At 36.0% G+C, this 21,210-nt stretch overlaps 3 protein-coding genes across 19 annotated transcripts in view; 1 reads left to right on the top strand and 2 right to left on the bottom strand.

Moving 5' to 3' along the window:
* Positions 1–4,454: 4,454 nt before the first annotated feature.
* LOC132696959 (interferon-induced, double-stranded RNA-activated protein kinase-like) lies at positions 4,455–14,964 on the bottom strand. 3 transcript variants are annotated; one of them, XM_060662143.1, is made up of 6 exons: positions 14,934–14,964; positions 14,331–14,813; positions 13,962–14,244; positions 13,532–13,903; positions 13,258–13,463; positions 4,455–8,155 (listed from the first exon to the last, which is right to left on the bottom strand). In XM_060662143.1, the coding sequence occupies exons 2-6, from the start codon at positions 14,775–14,777 to the stop codon at positions 7,826–7,828; spliced, it is 1,638 nt and encodes a 545-aa protein (XP_060518126.1). In that variant the 5' UTR covers positions 14,778–14,813; positions 14,934–14,964; the 3' UTR covers positions 4,455–7,825. The 3 variants fall into 3 exon arrangements, with proteins under 3 accessions (XP_060518126.1, XP_060518125.1, XP_060518124.1); XM_060662142.1 differs by having other exon boundaries at positions 14,867–14,958; XM_060662141.1 differs by having other exon boundaries at positions 14,331–14,958.
* A 784-nt stretch (positions 14,965–15,748) lies between these two features.
* Positions 15,749–16,833, top strand: LOC132697312 (probable phosphatase phospho2). The gene is made up of 2 exons (XM_060662696.1): positions 15,749–15,930; positions 15,985–16,833. Exons 1-2 carry the CDS (start codon positions 15,877–15,879, stop codon positions 16,726–16,728), a joined length of 798 nt encoding a protein of 265 aa, XP_060518679.1. The 5' UTR covers positions 15,749–15,876; the 3' UTR covers positions 16,729–16,833.
* A 130-nt stretch (positions 16,834–16,963) lies between these two features.
* The window catches only part of LOC132697310 (coiled-coil domain-containing protein AGAP005037), a 402,124-nt gene continuing 397,877 nt past the window's right edge, over positions 16,964–21,210 (bottom strand). For all 15 annotated transcript variants that reach the window (XM_060662680.1, XM_060662688.1, XM_060662686.1 and 12 more), the window contains one exon: positions 16,964–19,467. In XM_060662680.1, the coding sequence (XP_060518663.1) occupies positions 18,304–19,467 (1,164 nt within the window). In that variant the 3' untranslated portion in view covers positions 16,964–18,303. The remainder of the gene's footprint in view (positions 19,468–21,210) is intronic.

The following is a 21,210-nucleotide window of genomic DNA, read 5'->3' as shown; positions in this document are numbered from 1 at the left end:
AAACTAGTCACCAGAGATCCCACGACATATTTGGAAAAAACAACTAAGTCCAAAATTCTCGATTCATCAATAAACGAGGATACAAAGAAGAAACTTATTCCGAGGGAAAAATCGAGTCGTTGCCCAAAATTCTACGGGCTCCCAAAGATCCATAAGGACGGGGTTCCCCTGCGTCCAATCGTAAGCGCCTTTAACTCACCATTATGCAAGCTGGAAAAACATCTGGCCAGTGCACTTCAGCCTATAGTGGAAAGGGCAGATTCCTATGTTAAAAACTCAGAACATTTCACTCAGATTTTAGGTTCTCTCAGGATGGACAAGGACGACATTATGGCAAGTTTCGATGTCAAATCCCTCTACCCGAGTATTCCAGTAGAAGAGGCACTCTTGCTTATAGAAGAAAACGAAGATCTTCCGCCATACATAATGGATCTGTCAAGACATTGCCTGAAAAACGCTTACTTTATGCACAACGGGAAAATTTACCGACAAATAGATGGAGCAGCAATGGGATCATCTCTCTCACCTGTGATTGCTAACCTCTTCATGATTTACTTCGAAAAGAAAGCAATAGAGAAGGCAAATCTGAAGCCAAAACTATGGACAAGATACGTTGATGACGTATTTGTTGTATGGCCTTTTGGCAAGGAGGAGCTTTTGAAATTCCTAGATCATCTGAATTCCATCCACCCAAGGATTCAATTTACAATAGAACTTGAAGAGGATAACAGTCTGCCCTTTTTAGATGTGCACATCACAAGGACCGAACATGGACACTTGGAACACACTGTCTATAGAAAACCAACACACACTAATAGATATCTGAACGCTAAATCTCATCACCACCCATCACAGATACAGGCAGTGGCAAATACATTAATTGCTCGGTCCTTCAGGCTCACAAACGAGAGGAACAGAGATAAAGAACTGAAGAAAATTAGTACCTGTCTTCGACAAAACGGATACCAAAGCCGTACCATCAGCAAGGCAATCAGTAAACAACAACAGCCGCAGCAGAGAGTGCAGGACGAGACCCAACGAAGATCGATCGCTGTCCTGCCATACATCAAGGGGGTTACTGACAAAATCGGCCGAATATTACGGAAACACGACATATCAACGGCATACAAACCTGACCATACCATCAGAGCAATACTAAGAAACCCAAAACAAAAAATTACTCTGGAAAACCAAGGAGTATACAGTGTAGCATGCGGATCGTGCAGCCTGACGTATGTGGGACAGACCAACAGAAGGATTTCAGCCAGGCTCGACTAACATCGTTTAGCCATAAGAAACAAACAAACAACATCTGCTTTGTTTCAGCACCAACATCAGACAGGCCATAAAATTGATTTCGGCACTTGCAAACAAATAGCTAATATTCCTGATTTTAGGACTAGGATTATACGAGAGGCCATCGAAATAGAAAAGTCCGGACACCTCAATACGAGAGACGACGCTCTGCATTTATCCAACACGTGGAGAACGATAATCAAACAGCAGAGCGATGCGCAGCAGCCAACGGGGACATCGCAACTACGATCGGGCGAAATTAACAACGCGACAATTCAGGGGGCGGAGCCACCTCCCCCCACGCACAAGCAGCACCGTTACCATCTTCGGCGTAGAGTATAAATACCGCACGCACCGCCGATAACCTCCCAGTGTTCGAAGTGTTTTCGGAGCGCGAGCATTGAAGATGCCAAGTGAGATTTTGGCGAAACGTCTGCAGGATTCCAGTCGGATGCTGGATTTGCAGGATTCCAGTCGGATGCAGGATTCCAGTCGGAGTTCAACGAGCGAACGGATGATATCCCGGAGTATAGTGTCATCACATTTTTCCATCCGTGAATCAATACGTGAGAATATAAATATATATATATATATATATATATATATATATATATATATATATATATATATATATATATATATATATATATATATATATATATATATATATATATATGCTGAATAGTTTAAGAGTTATTGGAGAGTGAATGATAAAACATAATGGAATGTTGTATGTTGTAACAAATGAACGCTCTCACCACTATCTATCCGCCCATAAACGGATACGTACGGTCCCGCTAGAGTGAGTCACAGGGTACCAAAAAAAAGTAACAAGAAGATGCTAGTCGAAGACGAAAAGATGGACGTTGGCGAATGTTATTACGCGAGTTATATGCCCCAAACTGCAGACGAAGACCAAAGCTAAGCGAAGATAACGCCTCGTTGACACAGCATCGAAAACCCTATTTGCTCGATTGTCATATTGTAAAATTGAGATATTTAATTAATATTAAAAACTTTATTTTGCTTTCTGTATAAATAAATATTTTTAAAAACGCTCTTCCGAATTTTGAGCATTTAAGTCGCTTGAAATGTTATTTTACTTTTTTTATATATTTGTACCCACTTCTTTTGAACAGTAAATTGTTTAGGTTCGGTTCCGTGTTTAATTACACTCTCGGATTTAACAGTTGCTACAATGTACAATCAGCTAACTAATGATTTCAGTCAGATTTCATCTGACTAAATACTCCTTGTCGATATTGAGAATTTTCTATGCTCAAGCGATCAGAATTAATTGTATCTACTAAATATTCCTGAACAGTCAATTCATGTTTCATGACTTCAAATAATGCACAATGGAAAATTAATGTTCTCATTGCATTTTCCGATAAACCGCTTACAAAATTGTATTCTTCTACCGGCATCCCCTTCATGTAATTGATGGACTTTTCTGGTACGATATGGCCTGAATTTAGGTTTTTTAGTTCAATTATTTTTTAACGTGTGAAATATTCACTTGTCTGGTTGGTGCCGCTCTGGATATGTATTAAAATAAAGTTCATTAGCTGGGCCTGCATTTTCGTTTGACAAAATTTAACACATAATTTTGGTATATTTTAAATTGCTAAATGAAAAAAATAGAAGTTATGTCCTTATCTGACATTGACCGCGATATGAACGGCCTACACAAAAAATGACTCCTTTTTTATCACAGATACCAACAAATTTATATGACAGAAAATTGTAGAGAATTGTAGAAAAAATCGGAGTTAGTCATTGCATATCCCTTTAAAAAATGCCTCAATAATATTTTTATCCGAATCCAAAATTTTTATAAATAAAAAAGGTGTATGCAAATTTCAAAATGGGCCAAAATTGAAAGACGCGCTATATCTCGGAAGGTAGTAAAGATCTCGCCATGCGGTTTTAACCATTAAATGTTTCTCAAAAATCGAGCCCTTGACATGTCAATTTGCTCTATGTAGTTCAGAAACAAGTTTTTCCTTTTAAAACACTCCAATTACGACCACCTTGTACACATTAACTTGAAGTGGAACTCCAAGGAACTTAAGCATCAAAATGCATTTTTCGAGATATTTATTATCAGTGTGATTTGGACTGATTTCTTTAAAAAGTGTGGTAAACAGCATAAAAAGTTTACCAAACTTGTTGCATACTATACTTTATCTACGTTTTTGCGTACATTTTTGCAAAACAACACGAATAGATTCACTGACATGATCGTCAGAATTAATAATTTCGAAAACATCCGATTGCTCCCAAACCCGTGCAGTAGTATCCCGGAAATGTCCGAAGTGGCTCGGATCCATGGGACAAGAAACTCACGTGGTAAAGTGACGCTTTCCGCATAATTAGGTATTTTACAGAAGGGAGTAGAAAAATAAAAATTCCAGCAGTAAATATTTGACAATGCAATCACCAAATATTTTGTATGAATTAAATTTATGTTTAGACACTTACTAAAAATGAAGAATGCTTGCGGCTTACCTACAGATTCTACTTTTGACGAACGAAAACAAAGGATTCTACAGGGATCGATTCTCACGACAGAATCTAACGGATAACATTTGTGACACCAAGCAAAATCAAATGCGAGAGCAGAAAATGCTACCCCTAAGTCCGAGTCTAATAAAATTAATTAAAAATGTAATTAATAATACACCTACTGAGAGGTGGAAAAATACAGTAGAGCGCAGTTTAAGAATTGATTAAAGATTCTGACATTTAATGATGACTCCGTGAGTGAAACGGAATAATTTTTTTACCTATTTAATTTAATTAATTAGTACCAATGCGATTTTATTATTCCTAAGTAAACATGGGAAACGTACAAAGCATTAAAAGAGGTTGACTAAGACATATTGTAGAAAACTCCCATTTCTTACTTTTAATATCAGTGCTTTCAGATATTTTTCATTCCGACTTCACATACTAAAAAGTTGTATTGTTCAAAATGGATTTTTTCGTAATTCACATGTTTGGTCCACAGAGGTCACAATTTCGCGAATGTGACTCAAACAGAAAGTAGGAAGCGATGACAGACAAATTGAAGCTGCCCAGTATATGTCGCTCTCAATAAAACTGCCATATTTATTAAAAAATATTTTATTAAAAAAGAAGAAAAACAAGTCCTTACAAAATACAGAATAAATTAGATTTTCACAGAAAATATAAAAACGGTCTTTCGAGAAAACACTCGCTTAAAACTAAACTTCCACATGACTACAAACGGACTGTATGGAAATAACCAAAAACGCAATAATTACTGTCTTAACAGGTCTCAAATCGAATGACAAAGAAAACATCTGTCTGCCGAGTTTCTACAATGATTAATTTGTTCTCTCCCCTAGTAGCACACTCCAATCAATAATAATTAAATCCTTCCAAGAGGCGACCGGCACATTTTGTCATCCATTTAATTCCTAACTAATTATGTATTACTACTAGAAATATGGTCCCTGACAAGAAATTGCTTAAATTGTCGATTCTTAAACGTCTATACTGAAAAAAAATATTGCCGCTCTTCTGGAAATCAATACCTTTGTACCTTTTTCGTAAATTCTAATAAGAAAAACGACCCGTTCACATCGCTTTTGAAAAAATATACATAGATATAGAAAATATTCAAATTCAAATTCGCCTGATTACATTATGTTTGTTTTCACATTACTTTTAAACTTCGAGAGGTTTGGAGTGTATTGCTATTGATCTTTACCTTTTACACATAAGTTTGAACCTGGCTTCAAATCACTAGTCTGACAGTTCAATAATATTAGTATATTAATGCACACAAAATGAAATAAATACAAATGAGGGGATTCCTTGTTATGCTTGGTTATTACTTATTATTGAAGTTCAACATAATATGAATTTTAGTGTAACATTTTGCTGATAAATTATAACTCCAGAACAAGTAACAACCAACCTAACAGTAGGCAGGCTTCTTCTTTTTATACTGTTTTTACATCGATCAGAAAGCCGTTTCGGATTTGATGTGAAAAAAAACCTATTATAAACGAGGTAATAATACAACCTAACCTTATTTAAGTATTTCACAATGATGTGACGTTATTTTGATATTTATTTTGAGGCTTGCTAGGAACACAAAAATCCTCTGTCAGGGGCCGTTATATCGACTAGCGTTTAATGAGCGCGACGACAGTTCTTAACTGCTAAAACGCGATAGGCGCGATCACAATATTAAAATTGAAGGCACATGGTTCCACGAAAATTGGCAAGTAACATCAACCGCTATTTCCATTTCCCAGATTTACAAAGATGATAACGGGCGGCGGTAACGTGTGTGCCTTTCGTCAAGATTTAGTTCAGGATCGGCTAATCACGATCAAGACACCAAAAATTATGCTTCTAAATCAGCGTCCAGGTATTTGATAAAAGTTCCTAAATAAAAAAAGCCACAAAAATAACGAACTAAGTACTGTTCTAATAAATTTCGGAAGTTTTCTTCAATATTTTAAAGTTAAGTTTACACATGTTATGCCTTATTTTTGTGCATTTTAAATTTCGGACCTTGATAACCAGCCCCGGCATCTCTCAGTGCAAAATGACAGTTGCACTTAAATTACAGTTCGACGGTTGGCTTTCAACTTTGCGGACAAACTAAAATTGAAACACAAATTTTCTGACAATGGCAGCTTGACATATTATTGCTATCATTAAAAAAAAAAAAACTCCGCATTGCCAATAAAGCATTCTCAAGGATTATCACAGTCAAAAGCTAGAGAAATTAACGCAGAAGAAACTCCCACATTTTTCTATCTGTTGAGTGATACCTATTGTATAAGCCGGCTCATATTTTAAATATGGATGAGACAGATGTTCAATTAATCAACAAACCTGATGAAGTCCTAACAACGAAAGGTGCAAAACATCTACGTCTTAACACCTAAAGAGAGGAGAAAATGTCAGTGTGATTTTTAAAGCTATAACCAGGTGATCGAAAGTTTATATGATTAAAAAATCATCCTGTGGAATAGTTCGCGGTTTACCAAAAGACAACCACTAAATGCTTAAAATGTGGTGGCGTTTGTAACATTTGTTCTAGCCTCGAATTGAGAAAAAAAAAACGGCAATTAGACATTTTTTGTTGATACTGCGGCTTCTCCCTTCTTTCTACGCGGCATCTTTCGAGGTAGTGTGGGACAGGTTCCGACCTTAACAAGGAAAAGGTGTTTTCTTTTTAATAAATTTGTATTTTTTAGAAATAAAATTTATTTTTATATTTTAATAAAGTTTAAAACAGTACCTGTGTATTAGTTTATTTTGAAAAAAAAAAATTAAGAATATTACAGCTATTTTTCAAAAAGTGCGGCAAGCTTGAATAAATTATGTTTTTGAGAGTCATAAAAGCATGAAATAGATTTGTTATTAAACATTGGGTGTGTCTGGACAATAACTTCGATAAAATATTTCCCAAATTTGGTTTCCATAAAACTGTTTGATTATTTTTTGGGGGAAACAAAAGTTTAATTCTCTATCTCTATCTCAAAACAAAACTGCACACACATATACGTCAAAAACATTACGAACTATTCTCCAGCACACAGATTGAAGTAATTGAAGTAGTTTATTTCGGATTTCGGACATGCATGAGCGAAGAATAGGAACTCATGCTCCTGCTCCTTTATCTTGAAGTGAATTAGAACAACCCTTATTCGAGGAATCGGAACTTAACCCTCACGAAGACATCCGCTATTTCATTTTAGGCATACCAAGAAGAATGGAGGCAATTCAAGCACGTGAAGGTAATATCCGTTGATAGAAATGCCTCGTTTCAGCATTTCTTAGCAATACACTTTCATTGATATAAAGATAACATTGGGATAATATAAACTTGTTTTTTTGTACTGTTGAAATATACGATTGGTTGTTTGTTAATAACAATTAATTGAGATATGTTGTTTAGTTTGTGGGTAAGTTATCAGAACAATAAAATATCACCAAACATTAAATATCCTTTTTTATGTATAATATTGGTTTTCATGATGGTGAGTGTATTTCAGATATGTTCGGCTTATTTTACGGAAGGAATAGAAACGCAAATTTTACATATCATTTTAGGCAATTTTTGAAGTTAATAAAATAAAATTAGGCCTTAGCGTATTGTGCGCTAGTAGTAAATAAGTCATTCAATAAAAAATCACAAACGTAAATTCTTGAAGAAGAACTTTCACGAACTATCACGAAATTTCAATCGAAAGGGCCGATTCGCCTGAGTCTGCACCAACACCTAAACGATTTAATACAATGATTTAAAAATTCAAGGGTTAGAGAAGCACCGGATTGATTTTCCTTATAAACATATTTTAACCACGATCAAAAGAATTATTATGCTTAATCATAACTTATAATAATTATGGTAATAGGAAAGAATGATCCGCACCAACGGAACTTGCCGAAAGCAACCGTAATGACGTTGGCTTTTTAAACCTAACCTAACTTTAAACATTATTTCCGATGAACGACATCTAAAAATCATATCACATTAAACGCTTTTGATACCGTGAGACTTCAGCAGCTCCTTGAGGTGGGCGATTTCTTCGTCTTTCTCTGCGAGTTGAGCCTTGAGCAGCTCGACTTTGCCGTTTTCCTCGGAAGCTGTCAGTGAGTGAAGCAAAGCGGTGGTGTCGGGTCTGAGTTCCGGCTTTTTCCGCATCAATTTCTCGATGACGTGAGCGAATTCCGGTTCGCCGGAAGCAACGCTGACAGGCAGGCGTCCCTTTCTCAACTCCGTAATGTTTTCCACACGTTCCATGTCGGTCTTAAAGTTCTCGACCAGCTCGAATAAGACGATACCGACCGAGTACATGTCGCTCTAAAAGGGGTCCGCGACTTTAGTATAGCATCGAGACTGTTTCCTAATCAAAATTGGCCTCCATGCGTAAAGATTGATTCCAGAGTGGAACAGAAGAAAAGGGCGGTGCTAATCTGAGCAAAGAGATATACTATTTTGTTTTGTGTGACCTTGGGATATTTCTCTTACAATTTAATCTTAGAATGAAAATTAGGACATGACCAAACATTTACACATTCAAGTGTACATAGTTACTACATTAACCATACATATACTTTTACAATACAAATACAAATTTTTCATAAGCCAAGTTCTGTCCACCCAGGTCGTCGGTCAGTTGAATGTTTTAATATTTTTACTTATCGGATTATTTCCTACATTGGTTCTAACATTATGTACTATTATATTATGACTGTTATGTTTATTATGCTCGTGAAGGTGGTTTATAAGACTTTATATTGATATTACATTTTTTTCTTATTTAAATATTTATATAAATTTACTCTGTTCTGGTTTCAATCTATACTCTTAATTTTAATATACCGGTGAATTCACATACTAAATCCGTTGGTGTTCTATAATCGATCTGAAATTACATTTTTACTACTTCATTTTCTAGTTTTCTCATTTTACAAAACAAGGCTATTCCGCATGTACCCCACAAGGGAACAAGGTATTTAAATATTGAGAAAAAATATGAGTTATATGTTTGATACAATTGAGATCTACTTAATCTACCTATCATCGGTATAATTTTATTTTTTACGTGTTCAAACCCATAGTTTTTCATCTAAGATGAGAGGCATTTTGTATACTGGACTCCCTGAATTTCCTCCCGTCCTATGTTTATTGCTAAATTAGGATATTTTACATTTCTTTGTGAGCATATAATGTTTTTTTTTATATTGATTTATAGTTTGTTAGTATTGAGCCAGTTTTGGTATTTATTTAAATCACTGTTGACAGTATTTTTCAGACTTGTTAGATCTGTACTTCTGTACACTATTGATATATCATCAGCAAATAGCAAAGCATAAAGCAGTCGACAAAGTCTCGAGCCCTGCGGTACTACACAGTTCATAAATTCCTTAGAGCTAATAATGTTACTTACAAAAGTGCATTGTACCTTATCTTTCAGGAATCATGCGAGATACATATGAGCATTACTCCTAATGTACATTTTTTCTATTTTACTCAAAAGTACTGTGGAATTAATACTGCTACCGCCTAGCTTTTATTATCAATGAAGGTGAAGATAAAATTGACACGATTCGCACTTGCGCTTATTTGCTGTTATATTCTTGAAATCCATATTGGTATTTATAACGCTAATACATTTTGATACAAATAAGATTATACGTTTTTTTAGATTACTTCTACTATTTTTGACAAAAATGGTATTGCTGTTAGTGGCCTATAATCATCTACCGGACTGAGTGATCCAGTTTTATGTATATGAGTGACTGCCAATCTTCACGGAGTCAGGAAATTTTTCTTCTACAAAGGTATTATTTATTCGTGTTACCAGTGATGGTACATTTTTTTTATTTAGTGTTAATATTATCAAATCCTGCTGAGGACTTACTATTTAAGTTGTTGTTTATTATCTGTGAGATTTCTACGTAATCTATTTCACTTAAAAACATTGATCTGTTATTTCAATCTCAATGAAACAGGTAGAACCACCCACTACTAATACTAACAAAATATTCATTACACACGTTAGAAGCCTGTTTTTTATCGTCTATACAAACTCCTCGATTTTCAATATGCTTTATTTCTGAGTTAGTTTTTTCTGATCTGTACCGGTTTGTTCCCATTTTTCTTGAAAAAATATAGTTGCTTTTCAATTATTCTTTTCTGATTAAAAAAAGCAGCGCCTACCTGTAAATTATTTGGATATTTTATCTCTTGTTTATACAGTTTGCCACGTGTTTTAATTAATTGCTTCTATTGCTTCTATAGGTTAGATTTAATTAGTCAATGGCCTGGTCAATAAACAGGTTTTTGGTTAGACACTGTTTTGGACGCTTATTATCCTTTACAGATGGAGAATTTGTTAGTACTTTTATCCTTAATATTCTATGATCGGAAACACTACTATCACAATAATTTAATTTAATTAAATTATTAATTATTATTAAATCAATAATTTAATTTAACCAACTAAGGTTTTTATTTGTTAGTACATGATCTATAGTAGATACAATCTTATCTGTAACCCTTGTTGCACAAAGTTGATTAACTGCAATATCTATATGTAAGCTATTGAGAGTCGCTGTATTCATATATTCTTTAACCTCAGGGAGGCTTTATCTATCGCCATTTGTTTAAGTTGACATTGTTCTATATACATAAGCTAAAGAAAAACAGAAGTTCAGGATGCGATGAAAATACTGTTGAGATGTTTAAATATGGAGGAAAAAGGTTAGAGGAGGACGGATATAAATTGGATATAAATTGGTTGAGAATATTGGACGGACGTGATACTATGAAAAGGGGGTTAAAAGTAATGGTCAGAACTACAGGGGTATAGCACTCCTTAACGTGACCTATAAAATACTGGCGACGCATATCAAGAATAACAAGCATGGTCCAAGCGACTCTAAAAAAGACAGATAATAGGGTAAAAATCAACAAAAAAATATCGGATAGGTTCGAGGTCAAAGAGGGAGTGAGGCCGAGTGATCTATTGTCATCGGTGTTACTTAGTTTATGTCTAGGGAAGGTCATAAGGAAAGCCAAAAAAGACCTCAATGCCTGACTTTTGCAGATGACCTGGTAATCCTAGCAAGAAGTAAGTAAGAAATGAGGAGAAAACTAAGTCCATGAAATGGTCAGATGATGAGTTCAAAAACAATATCTAATAATTGAAACGAACAGAAACATAACCACAAGAAAACTGGGTGTGACAGAGGAAATACAGAATAAACTCATGACAGAAAGCCGCAGTATAAATGCGTTGAATAGGGTAGTTTTGCTTAGTTTAATAAAGAGATTACCAGAAAAGTAAAGGTCATTGTTACTTATGAAAGCGAGGTATGCACGTTGGAAAAAGGCTGAGCAGAACTTCCGAAGATTTATGGCGGAAAGACAGTGCGTGAACAATGGGCAAGAACTACAAAACCTCTTGAATGAATCTGATAGAGTGTTTGTTGTAAAAGCTCAGCGATTGAGATAGTTATGGTCTGTGCAAAAAATGAATAGGGAAATAGACCCAAAAATAATCCTGACTACCTTAATTGAGGGAAAGAAAAGGCAAGGAAGAGCAAGGACAAAATGAAAAGCAGAGGTGAAAATAGACAAAGCAAGAAATGGGATAGAAAGGCGGAGAGAAAAGCAGCAAATAAGAAAGTATGGAAAAAACGGACCACACAAGCCATGGGACTTATTCGCCTGGAGTGTTGGGTGTTCTATTATTTGGGGCTGAGTGCGGTTTTGTTCACTTTCTGATTTCTACAGCAGAACATTGTACCTCCTGAAGAACTTAAGTATTAAGTACCCAGAATTCTCTATGTGACTATTACAAACTTACCAAGAGTTATGGTTATATGCTATTAGGTGAGTACAGTTTACCCATCCGATACATCAGATCTTTATGATAAACACTTTACCAGTGAAAATTGTTAAATTAATCCCCATGGTAATAAAGTAATTTTTGATTTCCCCCTCATTTATTGAAAGAATCTAACAAACAAAGACCCTTGACAATTAATCTTCAAGTATTTGAAGCAGGTATGTATGTTTTAATGTTTATTTCTGATCATTTAATCTGCCTGTGTATGTTTTGGCAAAGCAAGGTACTTGAGATAATATCTCAAATTTAATGTATTTTAGAAACAAAAAAGGAAGTTTAGAGTAGTAAGAATAGTAAATCTAGCTCTTCCCAAAGCCCTACTCTCAGAGTTTTAAATAAAAAAATAATTAACAACATCGCAAAAAAATATCTGAAAAAAAATTATTCTCTTTATTCAAAAGCGATTCCATCTTTAAGAAAAGCATTTTTCGTTAAACCTCAGTAATTGAACTGATTTTTTTAATGCATCAGTACCTACCACACCACATTGACAGCAACAAAATCGATAAGAGAGCACAGAATCTCATCTGCGCCAGCTGAATGCTTTCTACTAACAGATATTAACAGGTTCTCAAAGACGTTCTGAAAATTGTACACAGCTTGCTGAATATTATCAAATCGGTTCCTGCTCTCATCAACAAAATAATCTGGTTGTAATAAGTTTGCTTGGCAAATTGAATTTTCTTACCGTGCAAATACATTTTGGTCTTGAAGTATTTGTAGCTTTTAAAAAGGTTTCAAAAACTACTGGGTAAGATGTCGATGAAGAAGTACATTTTCAATTTATCATTTTGCATATCCTTTTTTTAAAAATGTGTATGGTGTGGTGCGAAAGGAAGAAGTTTTTGCACTGGTAAGTCACTTTCTTTTGTAATTGGTATTTATTTAACTATTAATGAACTAATAGTGTTCAAATTTGTTGCTTAATAGTAGATTAGACTATTTTCTGAAATTTAAATTTATATTAGCAATGTGATAAAGCAACCACAATGATATTTGAGAGTATTAAACTAATGGCGACCAAATGTCGTTAACACTAATTATTTTTTGGGGTTGAATTTATCTGATTAGCAATGTCGTTGCTAACAATTAATCGGGATTCCTTTGTAGTATGGGTAGAAGACATACCAGGATTGCTTAATCGGTTTTACAATTATTTATTTTGGGATTTCAAGTAGAGCTCAAAAAGGTTGAAAGAGAAAGTGACCTCTAAAGTAACTGAAATCGGGAAATTTGGTTTTGGTTTATTAAGCTTACATTTTTTCAATTTTTTTCCATTAACCATTTTCACCATTTTCACATTTATTATGGTTCCCAATATTTCATTTTTGCATTTTGCTTAAATACATCTGGCAATCTCTTTACGTTTTCGAAGCTCATTTCTATTATAAACTTGGAATTAAAATGGTTCCAAGAAATGATCTATTTTCCCTGACTTAAAAATAAGTAAATATATTCTTAATTATTATATACATCACTTTTTATTGAGTTACAAGTTGGGCAGAATGCAGTCTAAAAGTTATCAACAATTATTTATGATTATTACCTTAGGATCACATTTTCCAGCCAACTGTTCTGGTGCTGCATACAACTTAGTTCCAAATGCTAGACTGTGCCTGACACTTTGTAAGGGGCATGCTAACCCAAAATCCCCTAGCTGAATCAAAGTAATACCATTTTCTTTCTGGATAAAAATGTTGCTAGGTTTAATGTCATGATGAACAATTCCCTTGGAGTGAATGTATTCCAGACCTGGAAAACAAACACAAAAATCAATAATGACAAAGACAAGGTAATAAACAACAAAAATTGCAACCCACCTCTCAGCACCTGAATGAGAATCTGCTTAATGGCATTCCTCCTGATAATGTCACTGTTCATTTGAACTACTGCCTTATCAGGTTGAGCCACATCATTTCTCGTCTCCAGCCACTGCTTCAGTGTGCATTGACACAGAGCCATCTGTATGTAAAGAGTTGCCCATTTTATTTTGGGCCTGTTATTGGTGCGGATCTTTTCGATTTCCCTCAAGTCCAGCTTGCTAACTGCTTTGTCACCTTCGGACACACTGTGACGTTTTTGTCTACACTTCCTGGAGCTTGACCGGCTTGGTATGGACACCCCGCTAGCACTGTGCTCAAAGTTAATTTCAAAATCTGTGCTGTCATTGAACTTCTTGTCCGTAAATGAATCTTAAAATCAAATAAGTGTTTATGACAATATCGTTTTGATTACAGCTACATTTATTACCAGATATTTCCCTATGGTAAATATAATCCGACTGTTCAACAAATTTGTTCGGTCTCTGGCTATTAGTTGTATCCCACTCGGTATGAAGAATTGCCTTATTTATGGAAGGTGGACCAATTTCAAGCCAAGCGGCTTTGTACTGGACAATATTGGAATGGTTCATACTGGCGAACGTTTTAACTTCCGAGAGATAATGTTTTACTGACTCAATACCCTCAGAATGTATAGCAATTTTTTTAACTGCATATTCGGTATCATCCAACTTATGTTTGACCTTAAAGACCTAGCAACAAATAGTTGAAAATAGTTTCAATTTATGTTGATAATTTAATATTTGTCAGAACAAAGCTAAAGTAGAAAAGTACTTACTTGTCCAAAACCTCCTCCAGCTATATATTCTATTTCATCAAATTCCCTTAAGTAGTGGGAAATTAACTCAGAATTTGGCCAAATGGGCCTTGGTGGTATTGTCACATCTCCATTTTTTACAGAACTGATTAAATGAAAAAATGCTCTTTGGTACTCACTCCTCATTCCCTCAAATTCACCCATCTTGTAACTTTCATCAATGAGTTCCATTTTGAAAAGTTTATCACACACAACTTTATACATGACAGAGGCCTTTTTGGTATCAGTCTCGTAAATATTGACCATGTTTTGAATTAAAGATTCAATAAGTAAGCTAACAGGGGTTGAAACTTTTGGCCTGGTAGCAATGCACATCGATTGCGATACATCACCTTCTCTTCGAAAATCATTTTCTTCATCTTCTGAAGTCCCCGAATTCTTATCTTGCTCCAGAAAATATTTTGACATGTTTTGAAATCCACAAATTGGAAAATTCTAGAATAACTTAAAAACAAACCTTATGTTAACTTTCCATTTGACCCCTTCAGGATACGTACGTAATGAATAATGATACATAACTGCTATGTTACAAAAATAATCAAAAAGTTTGAAAATATAACCTACATATGCAACAAATGTTTCCCTTGAATTTTACCACTTTATATCTATGCGCCTGACGCTTTTGTCATAAGACACAGACAACAAACTTCTTGTTTTTCCAGCACATAAAGAATGTGACAATTATTTTGTATTGTGTAGGTAAAAAAAGAATAAAACATAACAAGGAATAAGGATAATGTATTTTGTGTTCGCCAGCAAATTAATAAATGTATATTCTAAATCCCCTCTATGCCGGAAGCACATTCGCCCATAAGAAGCAAAGAAGAAGAATACTTTGCGGCACAGAAAATAAAATACACTTTATGGATGAATGATTCTGGCAATCTTGGCTAACAGAAGTAAAAGAAGAAGAAGAAAATGCACTTTAGCGGTTTGTGGGGGATTCTGTTGGTGCGGATTGCACGCGGCGGTCTAACCTTCGTTCGCTCCCGACAGAATCCTTTGTAATCGTCCCCAATAATTATGGAATCGGTTTCCACAGAGTGGATTTAGTCTTTTTAGTGTCTAGTGAGTGTTTGAAAGGTGTAATCATCGCCGGCGCCTCGGTTTTTTCTCGTTCACGCCGGTGTTGAGGCCGGATGGTCCCGGATGGTCCACGGGGGAAGCGGGGGAGGCCGTTTTTTTTGTTATCGGTCAAAGTACTATATTGGAAAACGAGAATAAATGTTGATAATAGCTTTTTTGTTAACTATTGGTCTGTAACCAAAAGAATAAATTCCTCTTCAAATGTCGGTAATAGGCGAATGGCCATAGTAGTCTTGCCCAACTGTTTGTAAACAGCAAAGAAGAAGAAGTAGTGGTTTGTGATTTGCGGCATCTAAATACAAATTGTCGATGTCTTTTGTTTGTCTATCAAAATTTTAACAGAAAATGTGAGAAAATAAACCAAAATATTTAAATTTCTTATATATTAAGCAGAGTGAAAATAAATTAGTAATGACATTTTATGATCGGATTATTTAAACGAGCTGCAGAAATCCAGTTTACCCACATTCTAAGGGTAGGTCATATTTGATTAGAAGAATTTTGTAAGTTTCCGATTATTATCTTTTAGACTATGAAAAATTTAGCAGTGTTTGACTTTGATTATACTATCATAGATGATAATTCTGACACAGCGGTAGCCAAGCTAGTGGCTCCAGAAAAAATTACGAAAGAAATTCGTCAACTGCACAAGCACGAGGGTTGGACCTCATTTATGCAAGGTGTCTTTTCGGTATTACATGAAAACAAAGTAACTGAGTATGATATTTCGGATTTAATTCGACACATACCAGCTGTGGATGGGATGAAGGGTTTAATCACAGAGCTTTATGATAATTTCAATTTTGACATTATAATAATCAGTGACTCCAACACTTATTTCATAAAGGAATGGTTAGAAGAATCTAAACTTGATACAAAAGTTTTAAAGGTATTTTCAAATCCGGCCGTATTTAAAGATAATGGTTTATTAAAAATTGAAATGTATCATGTCCAAGATTGCTGTAAATTAAGTACACGAAATTTATGCAAAGGTAAGATTATGGAGGATTTCATTAAATCTCAAATGGAAAAAAATGTCAATTACAATCGGGTTTTTTATGTGGGCGATGGATATAATGATTTATGTCCAATTTTGAGATTGAAAGATGATGATGTCGCCTGTGTTAGGGACAAATACAAATGTTCTGATCTTGTGCAGAAGTCTAAGTGTGGCACTTTAATTGAAAGTGGCATAAAATGCGATGTAAAAGCGCAAGTCTGCGTTTGGACTACAGGAAAACAAATTTTGCAATTTATCAAAGAAAATTATTAAATTTTTCTTGGGCTTCTATTTTGTATGGCCCATGCAACAGTGTCAATTTTTCTTCAATAGTCAATATGCTTGACTGAAATAGGGTAATAAACTTGTTAAAATTCATTCAACATTGCTTTTTTTTTCATTTAGATCCTATAGGTGACCTGTTTTATTATTGGACATATTTTTTGTCCACAATTTATATAGTTATGGTTGCTAATCATTTTTTCAAATTGTTGTATTTTACCGGCGGTAGTCAGGGCAGGATCTAGTTAATTTGCGAGTTATTTGTCGTGCTTTTGAAAATTATGTAAAAATTACTCCCGGAAGTAAATTGTGTTGTTTTCCAATCTGATTTTGCGTCTGGTCGTTTCATGAGGGATTGAAGAAAAGGCCATTTGTTTTAATCGTGTTTATTTATACATTTATCCGTCTTCAATGACATTACTGGCACCCAAAATATTAATGTAGCCACTGCGTTTATCCACGGTAATTGTCTTATATGTACATGTTCTGCTGTTTGTTCCGTTCTACTATATGTTGCGACTTTTTGTAACAAAAACTAATCACTTGTGATTAGATCTAAGGTAACAATTTCCAAAAATACAGGCATTGTTAATTGTTATTAGTATTACATGTAAGCTGCGATATTACGAATGGAGGACTCATAGTGATAGATTGGAAGAAATTCCCTCGTAAGAACAAAATGAACAACTTCGCGAAAGGTTGGATTTTTTCTTCATAAGACAAGGTCAAAGTAAGGTGCTTTTTTTTTGAGCAAGATCCATTCGGACTTTCAAAACACCAAAACTGAAACGTTCATTTTGGATTAACCCTTGTTATTTACAGGTCTGGTTTGTTGTTTCGTTTGTTTTTTAACTCATCTAAATGTCGATATTTACACTGTGAAAATTTTAATAAGTTTTGTGCAAACAGCTAAAAATTTCTCAACATGTTACAATGGGCTGGTGAACACATAGTTTGGAATATAAAATTTACTTTAAACCATAAGTATTGACAAATCATCTTTTATTCTATAGTAATTATATTAAGGATATTTATACTATTTTGACTAGAATTGTTTGGTATAAAATAAAACGGCACCTTTTAGTCTGACTGACCCTATGATAGTAAACCAAAGACAGCACCATAGAAATACTCTGCATTTTAAAGATCACGGTGTGCTTTTCACACGCTCTCTATACCTATCTAAGGATATATTCTTCAAACTCTAAAAGACAAGGCTCTTCATGAATGGACAAGAATGGTCGATCAGAAAATCATTTAAAGTACAAATTCCTGGCACCACTCTGGTTTACTTTTTGGGAGTCATGTCGATTTAGGTAGACACGTTTCCGATGGACCCGTACCAAATTTATAGTGTCATCATTTAAATGCCTCACATTAACAGCTATATGGATAATTAATTTTATATTAATAATAAAATAAATTAAGATTAACCGAATATCCGCGTTCAACACCTAACATTCAACTAGAAAAAAGAATCAACAATCCAAAATTTGTGATATGAGCGTTGAAGTATCCGTGCAAAAATTTTCAACGTATGAGCTGCAAACTTTCCGCGTTGGTAGGTCATAGTATCTCCGTTTCGTACACCTTGCTGGTTTTCGTCTCTGCGGTTTGATTGCCGTTCTTCTCTCCGCCACTGTCTTCCGGTTGGTGCTCGTTCGCGCCCTGAGCAGGATTAGGGTTGTTCGTACTGGTCAAGGTAGGTTTGTTGACTGTGCTCGAAGTCGTATTGGGGATGTTGTTTAACGATCCCGTGATCTGCGAAGTGGCCAGCTGGAAACCCATCTTCTGAAGCAGGTTCGATTCGCTTCCTGTTTTCTTCAGCAGCTGGTCCGGAGCGGGAGGGATAACCGCCAACGTATTGTTGCCTCGTTGCAGCTGTTGCAATCTCGCGTACTGTTCCTGGAGTGCTTTCTGCTTCTTCAGCAGTTCTTGGTGACGTTGCTCGAGCTCTTCCTTCCTCGTTTTTTTCGTACTATCCTGCGAATTGACGCTCTCGCAACTACTGCTGTTGCTCGCCGATATCGGGTCCGAGGAATCGTTCGGCACCTGCAGGTTCGATCCCAAATTCCTCGGTAAAGTCTGCGCCTTAACGCTGGACCTATTGGGGATATTCCTCCTCAAAGTCTGCAGTCCCAGGTTTTGTGTCGCCTGTTCGAACTGGGATATGGGCTTCTCGTTGGTCTGGTTATGCTGCGCTGACCTCGGCGGCAAACTGGGAGACGTTGGTGATGCCAGCGGTGACTTGGAACTGGTTCTAGGCGGCGGTGGGGGTGGCACTCGTTTCCCCATGGCTAGATGCTGAAGTAGTTCGGCATTCCTCTCTGGAATGGGGGGTTTGCTATTCGTTTTGCTACTCTGCAACGGCTGGATGGGGGGACTGTTGTCGGTATCCGATCCGCTGGGGTACGAATGCAATCGTCTCAAGCTACCGGTGGACGTGCTAACCGTCAAATTATTGCTCGGCAGGAAGGAGGCGGAATCCATACTACCCTTCCTGCCGATTTCGGCCATTTGCGGAGCCCTTACGGGCGGAATACCTTTGGCTGGGATCGCGGGCGGTTCGGAACTGTCAGAGGACGATTGGGTACCGGGGTGGGGTTTGGAAAAGGTCTGCAGCTCGTCTAACAGAGCGTCGAGCGCGTTCTCCGGACGCTGGGCACCGTCGGCGCCGACGGGGCATTCTCCCCCGAGGACGAGCGACCCCATACGTGGTGCGGTAGGGGGCTGCGAACAGAAACGATTAGTGTCTCGGTGACGGGATGACACTGGGCACCAAATAAGTAGATACCGAAACAACCAATCCAAACCAACGTTTACAAGCATTAATGGTTATCATAGTATCGTAACTACCAAATAAAACTTGGAATGTATTCCGGCAATATTTGCAAATTGGGTGATTCTGCGAAAGGAATATAAATATGCAGAGAAGGACGATTAAGAAATTAAATCAGTCGCCTTAAAGTGAAGGACACCTTCAACAAGTTATTGTGTTTGTTAACTCATTATAGGCCGTTGACGTGATAATATTATGTCATTTTTTATTCGAAATCTAGTAGCCGCTGACGTTTTAATACGTTTCTGGACACAATCATTTTGTGTTATTCTTTGTGAAGACGACGCGACGATTTTGAATGAAAAACTTGCAATGAGACTAATGAGTTATATGCTGACGTATTATCTGGGGATGAATACGATACAGACGAAAAACAATTAATATAAAAAAAAACGATTTAATTATATAGCTACCAGAGAGAGTTAAACTCCAGTCAGAGGAATTATGCAGTTACGTTATAGCATGACATCTTCGTCTAGTGCATTACTAGTTGTCGCAAATTGACAGGAATTGTTTCTCAGTGTCAACATTTTTAAATTTAGCGGATAATTAAATTATATCAAAATGCCCTAACGATTTCTAGATTATTTAACTCGTGAAAAAAATAGCACTTAACACTTAAACGCTGTGAAACCTCTCCCCCTGTTCTTCACTAACTGCTCCAACATTTTCAGGAAAATGGTTCAAATGCGAAAACAGAAAATGCACTTTCAAACTCGTATTACAACCTACGCGATGAAAGTGTTGTAACATATTTGTATAATGTTCTTATCTGCGGCCCAACCAAAATGCTTTCTTTTATCTTGGCACCAGATATGGCCAGAAATTTCTCGGACAAATATTTGAAACCTTTGCCTATTTTTGCGCAAGGCTTTAACAAACCGCTTCGTCAAGCCAAGCTGGATATGAAGGGGAAGCAGTAAAACTTTTTTGGGTCAACTAATTTTTTTACTATCAGGTGTAAGGCTTGTTCTAGAGGGCCATATCTATCTCTTGCCGGGCTATCAGGTCAGGTCACCACAAAGCATCCACTGATGTTTGTGGTAGTTTATTTTCTTCAAAAGAAGTCCTAAAGTCTCATACGTTTCTGTTAAATATACTTAATGTGCAACGGGAACCGAGGTCAGTTTGTTACAATACACAATAAACAGGCGCCATTTTTCTTTTATATACGGCACATTTTTTAATTTTGAAACTAAGTCAGGAAAATTGTTGCAATACATTAGCGGTCCTTCCTGAGTAAAATATTGACGGAACTTTTTTTCGCGATCCTGGTAAAAGTTTGATATGACGCCGGGGGCCAGTAAATGTCATAAAGTGTGGACGCTAACAATTCGGATGCATCCTTTGGAAGGTGCAAATTCCTAATTAAATTATTTAATTCGCTCTGGTTAAACACTTCGGACACTCTGAAATAGGTGTTAAATCTGAGTCATCTCGGTCGGAATTGGATTCCTCTGATTCTGACAATATGACGTTTTCTAGTTCTTTTGGCGGGGTAGCTATCGGTACAGATCGAATAACAGAGTCAAGATTGGCAAACAACATTTATTTCTTATTTTTTCGGTTGAACCTTGAACATTACACGAACAAAGATTATAATCATCACTTTGATTCCTAGGCTCCCGCCATAC

This window comes from Cylas formicarius, unplaced genomic scaffold, assembly GCF_029955315.1.
Source record: "Cylas formicarius isolate icCylForm1 unplaced genomic scaffold, icCylForm1.1 PGA_scaffold_1__22_contigs__length_36826433, whole genome shotgun sequence".
NCBI classification, from domain to species: Eukaryota; Metazoa; Arthropoda; class Insecta; order Coleoptera; family Brentidae; genus Cylas; species Cylas formicarius.
Note: the sequence above shows the minus strand (reverse complement) of the source record. Positions and strands in the feature narration are given on the sequence as shown.

Coding starts and splice junctions, on each gene's coding strand:
- LOC132696959 (XM_060662143.1), bottom strand. CDS start 14,777: ATGTCAAAATATTTTCTGGAGCAAGATAAGAATTCGGGGACTTCAGAA. Junction 13,904..13,961: donor TTACCATAGGGAAATATCTG/GTAATAAATGTA, acceptor TTTGATTTTAAG/ATTCATTTACGGACAAGAAG. Junction 8,156..13,257: donor CTGGAAAATGTGATCCTAAG/GTAATAATCATA, acceptor GACCCCTTTTAG/AGCGACATGTACTCGGTCGG.
- LOC132697312 (XM_060662696.1), top strand. CDS start 15,877: ATGATCGGATTATTTAAACGAGCTGCAGAAATCCAGTTTACCCACATT. Junction 15,931..15,984: donor AGTTTACCCACATTCTAAGG/GTAGGTCATATT, acceptor ATTATCTTTTAG/ACTATGAAAAATTTAGCAGT.